The sequence below is a fragment of the Durio zibethinus genome, chromosome 20 (assembly GCF_047325235.1).
Source record: "Durio zibethinus cultivar Kanyao isolate XHJ-2024 chromosome 20, ASM4732523v1, whole genome shotgun sequence".
Taxonomy (NCBI): domain Eukaryota; kingdom Viridiplantae; phylum Streptophyta; class Magnoliopsida; order Malvales; family Malvaceae; genus Durio; species Durio zibethinus.
Window position 1 is genome coordinate 12,262,840 of NC_143181.1, and position 9,352 is coordinate 12,272,191.

The 9,352-nt window shown below is 33.2% G+C and overlaps 1 protein-coding gene across 1 annotated transcript; it reads left to right on the plus strand.

The window, feature by feature from the left end:
* The first annotated feature begins 4,077 nt into the window (after nt 1-4,077).
* On the plus strand, nt 4,078-8,550 carry LOC111315793 (protein NRT1/ PTR FAMILY 5.10-like). Its single transcript, XM_022917807.2, has 3 exons — nt 4,078-4,596; nt 6,490-7,037; nt 7,598-8,550. Exons 1-3 carry the CDS (start codon nt 4,246-4,248, stop codon nt 8,412-8,414), a joined length of 1,716 nt encoding a protein of 571 aa, XP_022773542.1. The 5' UTR covers nt 4,078-4,245; the 3' UTR covers nt 8,415-8,550.
* Nucleotides 8,551-9,352: the final 802 nt, after the last annotated feature.

The following is a 9,352-nucleotide window of genomic DNA, read 5'->3' on the forward strand; positions in this document are numbered from 1 at the left end:
ATTAAGCTTGAAGAGGAGCAAATAGTTCTCCTGTTGTTGAAAAAATGGGTCAAAAACTCATGGGTCAACTTGTTAAAATTCACAATAGACCCAAAAGAAGCTGAGTAAAATCAAGTACGTGCGTGCTTCACAGAGTAGTGGGAAAAACTCTGCGTTTGATAGCATCTGAGCTGTTTTGTAGATCCATGAAAGTTTTGAAGCGGTCTAGGTGATTCGTGGGGTCAGTGGTGTCGTTATAGGTTTTCTTTTTTGTAGTTTTAAGGTGGATGGCACTTATTTTTGGCAGATTACCAAGGATAAAGGCATGCATTCATCTTTTAACCATTCCAAATCTTTATTTTTGGCTGTTTTCAAGTCACTTAATTCTTTTATGAGGGCAATGATCTGTTCTGCCAAATTCTTTTATGAGGGCAATGATCCGCTCTGCCAATTTTTGGTTGTAATCATTTGGTTGTAGAAGTCGTTGGGTGGTAAGGCCTGTTTGTTGTGTGGTTTCCCTTTGAGTATGTTGGGTGGTGTTTAGGGGATTAGTGTGCTCTTGATGAGCGATATGTTGGGGGTTTATAGTGGAAGAGGCCGATCTCTTGTGTGCATGGGGATGACCTCGGTGGGGTTGCAGGCATCCTAGCTGATAGGTGCCTTGTTGGATGATTTGCTACTAAGCAGGCACCTAGTTTACGAAAGAACTATATTTGCGCGAAAAAGGATTTGTAAGTTTTTGGGGTTGGGTTTGTTGGAGGGAAGTTGTTGGTGGTCAAGACGTTGATCGGACACACGAGCGACCAGGGTACAACAACGAGTTTTTTCCTAGACTAAAGTATTTTGTAATTTTATTTCCTTAATTGGGGTACTATTAAACTTTATTTCCAAAAGCAGGTAATATTGTACAATTAGTCACCACGTTAACATAACAATTCCGTGTTATTCTTCTTCCTCGAATCCTCCTCTCCTCCAACTCCTTGAAACTCTGTTAAAAATGTGATTATATTGATATCATTTTTTTCTTTGCCAATAAACATGACATTGGCTGGAAATGAAGTAATCTCCATAAATGAAAGTCTAAAAAGGTAAAGCGAAGAAAAGGAATTTGAATACAGAATGATTTATGAAATAAAAATTCCATAAGCTCAAAATATTCTAATTTCTAAAATGGATAACTCACAAATGCAGATCAATACCTTTTATTTTTGATAAAGGAATCAATAGAGTCGATCTGATTCGTTTATACTAGTGGATGGAGTTGAGCTTAATCTAGTCTCTGCTACTGGTTCAATCGGTTTGTTTTGCTACTAGATGCATTCCTTTTGTGTTGCATTGTGTATTGGGTTTGGAAGGTGTGAAAATCAATTCGTTGCATCAAGATGCTTGAGGAACCGAGGGACAAGAAAATTGTACAAATATTGGTTAATTCAACTGTGGAATTATGTGATAGTGCTGAATGGAAATCAAAGGATAAGACGCAAAAGAAAAACAAATAAATTTATTAGCAAAGGGTAAAATTTTTTCTTTTTTGTGCCCAGATGGGAGCTGGAGGATTTTCTACCGTTGTTTCTTACAAAACTTTTGTAAGTGCATATATACATGGTGGTTTAGGGTATTCTATCCTGAACCTGATTGGATTATTATCTACAGCATTTAGAAACAATTGTGTGGAAACCATCTCAAGTTGAGTTTCTGATCTGATCACACACAATCATTTTAATGTACTTGAGTTACAAGGGCTTAGTAAGTCTTTACAATCTGTTCCCTGACAAAAGCACTCTTGAGGATTTGCATTGAAATAATCTTGCTCTTTTAGCTTGTATGGAATAATCCGACGACGGAAGGGCTATCGCATTCGCTTGCCTTACTACTAGTTCAAAGTCATTCCACGAAAGTGTCCCATTCTGATGCAAATCCAGAAATTCCACAAGTTTCTTTCGATCTGGTAGGATATTTTTTTTGAACCCAGGATAATTTCGATCTGTCAAGAATACGAAAATAATTCCCCCCAACCCACTTGTCACATAATTCAGCAATATACATACTTGCGATCACCTTCTACAATTTTTGCCATGTTTCCATCTTATGTGAGAATGAAAGTATTGATGGCAATCGATACCATAAAATCCAAAGCTGTCATTTGAGGTGAATGATTCTGAAATTACTGTAGTTCTACTGGATCTAATAGTATTTCCTTTTTAAACTGAAATTGTAACAATGTCTTAAGATCTACAAGAATCATATGCAAAAAAATCAATAGAAACTCTTGTTTTGGATGCCAAAAGTAAAGTTAACACCAATATTTAATTATTCTCTGTTGATAGCTGTATAATGTTTAATTACTTTGTTTGAAGAGTACCTCGTGATTGAATATTTGACAAAATTATATATTATTTAAATATTTTATTTTTATTTGTGGTGGAATTCATGTGTACATAATATACCTTATTAAGCTAAACCTAATAGTTAAGCCTAATGGGCTAGGTCCAACCCCTATTGAACTAAGCTTAATGAGCTTAGGTCCAGACAAATTAAGATGTTTACAAAATTAATAAGTGCCAACATTAACTAAATATTGACATATGCTGTTTAATTTGGAAAGGATATCTAATGTGGAATAGTAAAATTTGAGTTATTCTAGACAAGGTTAGAAGCATAGATTCCTTTTATACTCTGTATTCGAGTTTGTTGATAAAGACGAGATTTATGATCTTAATGCTTATAACTAGTTCTCAGTTGTTAGCTAAAATTTGTGTGCCGATCTCAATTACTTTAATTGACAAACGGTAAGTTTGGTAAAAATTTTGGCTCATAATGGAGTAATGGGGTGATCACTTGATCATGATACTGCTCACAATGAGGATAATACCAAAATAAAACCTCTAACTTTATTCAAAAATAAAAATAAAATCTTTAATCTTTTAGTACATCAACTTAAAGTTATAAAGTTATATATTATTTTAAATTAGAACCTTTGATTATAAAATATTTATTTTTTAAAATTATTTTTAGATGGATGGTATAATTTATAGAAAAGCTTACTTAGATTTATTAAAATAAGTTTAATGACAAATATTTGAGAAAATGCTATTTAAAAATGATGACAAATAAATTTGAAAAATGTTTATAAAGAAGATAATAATAGAAAAGAAAAAGAATATGAGAAGAGACGTAGAAGGTAATAAATTAGTTAAATTAAGTTACTTGATAATACAAAAATAAATTGTCTTTTAATTGTTAAAGTAAAATGAATTTGAATTAGTTGAACATATAAATTTAATTTCCAATAACATATATGATCTTATATTATTAGATAATGTCTTCCATACGCACTTTGGGTTGAAGTTTAAAATTTGATGAAGAATAAGTTGAGTTGCAATGTTTGTAATTTGCATTCAAAGATGAATTTTATGAAATAGAATATGGCTGTTTTTAAATTTTTTTCATAGAAAGATTAAATTTAGGGAAATTTAAAACAAAAAAATTTATAATAATTGAAAATCGAATTTTAAAAGTCACCTCTCAAAAAGTATGCTGAACCAATTTGAGGTTGTTTTTAATTATTTTAACATCACATATATACAAATAGATATGAAATATTATTAATTAAATACAGTGAGAAGCTCGAGTTTGAGCTTGACTCTTAACTCACGACTTGATATTTCGATTTGAATTTGATTGAATTTTATTTTCTTAACTCGAGCTTGATTCGTGATCGAATTCGAGCTATTCGAACTTGTTCGAGTAAGCTCGAAAATATATAAAAATAAGCTCAATTCTTATACTTGACAAAAGCTCGATTATTTGTGCTCATATTTGAGTTTGAATTCAAAATATTTTATTAATTAAAATAATAAAAAAATTTAAATATAAAAATTCGATTAAATTCGTAAGCTACTCGAATTAAATATAAAAATATTTGAACTCAGTTCGATTGATGAGTCGAGCTACTCAAATTTAAGCTCGACTCGATAATAATCGAATCGAATTCAAATTTTATTCTAATCGAATCCGAATAACTTACGAATACTAATATATCATTTATATCTCTATTTTTTTCTATGTTATTTTACCACATCAACGAGGGATTGAATAATATTACTTTCAGAGAAAAAAAAAAAAAAAAAGAATGAATGATAATTGATACCCAGCGCCATGGCGGCTGGTGGCATGCCTTTGTCTTTGTCTTACTTCTTCTAGGCGGTTTGACTGAGTGGAATCAGTTCTTTTATTCATCAAAACTCCAAGACTTTTACCAAAGCTATGGCAATGTCCAATCTCTCCGCTGCCCAAACTCCACTTTTGGATGACACTGTTGACGGCTGCCTTGACTACAAAGGCCGCCGTGTCCGCCGATCCAACTCCGGCGGTTGGAGATCCGCTTCTTTCATCATAGCCGTAGAGATTGCTGAGAGGTTTTCTTATTACGGGATCGGTTCAAACCTCATAACTTACTTGACGGGGCCTCTGGGCGAGTCCACTGCCACCGCCGCTGCACAAGTTAACGCCTGGTCCGGGGCGGCCTCGCTTCTGCCACTCTTGGGTGCATTCATTGCTGATTCTTTTCTTGGCCGATACAGCACTATCATTCTTGCTTCCCTTGTTTACATTTTGGTAAAACAAATTTCCTTTTTTTCTTTTCCAATTGAAAAGACAGAAAAAGGAACTAATTTTTCATCATAATTTCTTCTATCAATTAGTTCATGTTTACTTTTTAAAAGATAATCCATAATTCCTGGAATTTTGGTTAAATATAACTTAGCATATTAAAATTTAAATCTTTCTACCATCTGGCAATTCTTTTTTTTCCACAAGTATTGACAATAGGAAATGGAGGGTATACTTTCTTTTCACATAATAATTTACATCATTAATAATCATAATAATAATCTTTCTTTTCTCAGACTTGGGGATTGAGTTCCAAATTAAGTTGGCCTTGGTTTTAATTTTGAGTTAAGTTATAAGAGCTTGAGAGTAGTTTTAGAGAGATGCTAGATAAGAAAACTTTGGTGTTGATTCAATCATTGTTATATGATTGCTGCTAGTATGCAAAGTTCATATCTCAAAACCTTTTTCTGTCATTGTGGATGCTGTCTGGACTAGATAGCTCAAGGTTCCCTGGTTTAAACTTGTTTGGTATGCCTCTTCTATGCCAAATATTTTTTCTTTGCCTGGTTGGCAATCAAGGATAGGATTACTACAAGGAAGAGAATGTCCAGTCTGGGAACACATTTGACATTGAGTTTATGGCTTTATGCTCCTTGTGAGAAAATGAGTCATCTTTGTTGGGTTGTCATTTGACTGAGAGATAGTGAGCTCTAGTACAAGAGCAAGATGAATGGGCATCGGATCTCTAGAGTTTGTAAAAGAACAGGCAAATTTTGCTGCCTTAGCTATGATGGAAGATATGTTATATCATAAAATTGTGCCTGCTTTCAAAGTTCATGTTAATTTCTTGAGTCCTTACTGTGCTTGTTGACAATATAGTTGACGGAAATCCATTTTCTAGTTTAAATGTTTATATTTGTATTTTGAACAAGGTTTGGTTAGTAAACTCCATCTGCTTGTGCTTCTTATTAGCTGTTTGCAGATTGACTTTGAACAAGAAGGAGAAATAGAAATGGAGAATTGAAATCAGTGGGAAAACTGGAGTTTAATGGAATAAATTAGGGAGTAACGAGGAAGTAATTGGGGAGAGAAACCAGGGAGAATCAATAAAGGGGAGAAATCTCAAACTCAATAGTTCATCATCCAAATGTCTCAACATTTGATAATCCAGGCCTAGTGTAGTATTTATGAAACCCAGTAAAATGCATAATACCTAATATAGCTGTAAAACCCTAATAGTTGGAAAATAAGTTAATCAAATTAATATAAAATAGCCTAAGAACATAAATCTAAGTAAAGATTACAATTAAACTCATAAACTACAACAAAATTACTGAACAAATTTTTTAATTCAAGCAACCCCTTTCCAAGCTGCATTTGTGTACTTGCTTCGTATGTGTAAAAATTTGTTAAATCATCCAAGGAAACAAAGAGTTTAATTTAGGCTTGAGTTCAGAAACCTTGGCTCAGGCTCTTAAACTTATTAATCATTATGAATGAACTACATCATTCTCAAATTAGTGAAGTTTCTTGCCATGCCCAAACAAAAACTTTGAAGCTCAATTCAAGATTCTTTTTGGTGATTGAGGTTGTTAGGATTTGAACCTTGGTTATTGTAACCAAGAGTCCAGCACTTTACCAACAGACCACACAGCTGTTGGCAGCTCAATTCAAGATTTGAGAAAACCTGCTGTAATATCAACTTGTTCTTGAGCAATCTGTTGCTTGACATGGCTTTTCTCATTGGTAGCCATAGGGTAGCTACAGCTTTGAAAACATGAAATTTAATTGAAGGCCATAATCTAAAGGGTTGCTCAGGAATATTTTAATTGTTTTATTAATTGATTAGAGTACTTGCTAGGTGTTTTCCTTAATGACTTGGTTTGGAGTGATTTACAGGGGCTTGGCTTGTTGACTCTGTCAGCCACTTTTCCTTCTGTCAGCACTTCTGGTGGCCAAAATGCAGATAATATCACTTTAAATTCTTCACTTCGGTTTCAAGTGATACTATTCTTCTTCTCACTGTATCTAGTGGCATTTGCACAAGGTGGACACAAACCATGCGTTCAAGCTTTTGGTGCAGATCAATTTGATACAGAAGACCCAGAGGAGTGCAAAGCCAAGAGTTCATTCTTTAATTGGTGGTACTTTGGTATGTGTGGGGGTACCTTAACTACCCTTTCGATTTTAAACTACATCCAAGATAATCTTAGTTGGGTTCTTGGATTTGCAATACCCGGTATTGTGATGGCTGCTGGACTGGTAGTTTTTGTGCTTGGAACGACAACTTACCGGTATAGTGTCAAAGGGGATGAAGAAAGCCCATTTGTGAGAATTGGTAGAGTGTTCATTTTGGCAGTTAGGAATTGGAAAACATCATCTTCAGCAATTGCTGCAGAAGAAGAAGCCCGAGGAACTCTTCCATCTGAAAGCTCCAAGCAATTCAAGTAAGTGAGATATTTTTGCATGGAGGACATTAGGACCGAAAGAATGGATAAAGAGACCTTTAGTGGAAGATCGATATCTAAATCCGCAGGCACAGCTTCCTTTAATGGAATAAACTAGAAATTGTTGAAAATGATTCATGCTAATCTCTTTTTTGCTTTCATGACAATCTAAAATATGTCATACTATTATTATCTAGTCAAGGCTATATATAATCTGGCACTTTGACATTTGTATGTTAGGATTTTGTAAAATTAAGTGCCACCATAGTTTCTCCATATAATAGAACATTTATAAACTCATGATCATACATGTTCATGACATATAGTTTCTTCTCTCAATCTGCAATTGCCTTTGTTGGGGCATCATATTATGATATCTAATTGAAATGGAGCTTTTGCTTATTTCTTTTCTTCTTCCAACTATTAAAATGTTTAGAACTTCAAACTTCATTGAATCATTTGAGTTTTTCCTCTTTTTCATTTATGAAAATAATGTTCATATTTACATTTTCTATAACAAATGTCTCTAACATGGCAATATGGGTTTCCTAATGTGGTAGATTCCTCAACAAAGCCTTGCTTGCTCCAGATGGTTCAAAGGAGCAGGGAAAGGTGTGTAGCATCAGAGAGCTTGAAGAAGCAAAGGCTGTTATAAGGCTTGCACCAATATGGGCTACAAGTTTGATTTATGCAGTTGTCTTTGCACAATCATCGACTTTCTTTACTAAGCAAGGAGCTACCATGGACAGATCAATTACAAAAGGGTTTGAAATACCTGCTTCTTCTCTTCAGTCATTCATTAGCCTTTCAGTTGTTCTCTTCATTCCTATATATGACCGCATTTTTGTTCCTTTAGCAAGAGCCTTGACTGGGAAACCAGCTGGAATTACAATGCTTCAAAGAATTGGAACGGGAATGGTTCTATCTGCTACATCAATGGTAATAGCTGCTTTAGTAGAGATGCAGAGGCTTAAAACTGCTCAAGAATATGGATTGGTAGACAAACCAAATGTCAAGGTTCCAATGAGCGTGTGGTGGCTGGTCCCTCAATACGTACTGTTTGGATTATCTGATGTGTTCACCATGGTTGGTCTTCAAGAATTCTTTTATGATCAGGTGCCAAATGAATTAAGGAGTGTGGGTCTTGCACTCTACCTTAGCATCTTTGGTGTTGGAAGCTTCATAAGTAGCTTTCTCATCTCTGCCATTGAGAATGTGACTAGTGGGGATGGCCGAGATAGCTGGTTTGCAAATAATCTGAATAGGGCACATCTTGATTACTTTTATTGGCTGCTTGCTGCACTTAGTGCCATGGCATTGTTTCTCTATTTATATTCTACAAAATCTTACATTTATGCTAGGGGAAGGAGGTTCTAATTTCTTAAAACGTAATCGGTGTTCTAGGCATCACCATGACATCGATGTGTAACAATGTCCACAAGAACATGCATTTTATATTGACATTAGTCTTGCATTATTGAAAAAAAAAAAAACCCCAGTAGTCTCTAACAAATCCAATTTATCACGTATACAGTTCACGTAGAATATATTTGAGTATTTGATTCAATGGCAATTACCTAATTCCTCTTGATTTAATCGAATTCACCGTCCAAAAAACTGTACTTGATTAGTAAAATCACCTATATTTTATGACCATTAAAAATGAAAAATGATGGAATAAAACAAAGGTATTGGTCTTCTTGATATCTTTTACCGTCATTGGAGGCTTATTGGTTGAGTTCTAATATCAAATAGAAGAAACATTAATTAATAGTAAACACTTTTTTTTTAAAATTCTTAATTGACCTTTGAATCCTTATCTTTATATTTTATTCTTTGTACTTGTTTGACTAAAAATGATTTTAGATACATAAACTTATTAAAATTTATAACTTTTAATGGTTAACTTCAATATCATACCAAATTCAAAAGTCAATGGGCAATAATAAACATTTGATTAATTATAGGGTAAATTTTGTCTAAGTTTTTAAGTTTTAAATATAATTCAAGTTCTTTAGTTTAAAAAATGAACACTTCATCTTAAACTTTTTAATTAATATAACAATGAGATCTTTTTGTTAGTTAAAAGTCTCATTATAAGACCATTTTATCTTTGAAAAATAAATATCCCCAAATATTCACATAAAATAATGATTTATATAAATAATTTTTTATTTTTTCTTAAAATATATAAAATATATTAATTTTTAGGAGCAATATATACAAACAAAATTCATAATTATAAATAAGCTAATATGTAAATATTTATAATAAAATGAATTTTTCGACATGGAACAAATTTCAAAGAAAATGAA

Bases quoted from the DNA above. Each gene is read 5' to 3' on its own strand.
- LOC111315793 (XM_022917807.2), top strand. From the start codon at position 4,246: ATGGCAATGTCCAATCTCTCCGCTGCCCAAACTCCACTTTTGGATGAC. The intron at 4,597-6,489 runs GTAAAACAAATT...AGTGATTTACAG, and splicing joins CTTCCCTTGTTTACATTTTG to GGGCTTGGCTTGTTGACTCT. The intron at 7,038-7,597 runs GTAAGTGAGATA...CTAATGTGGTAG, and splicing joins GAAAGCTCCAAGCAATTCAA to ATTCCTCAACAAAGCCTTGC.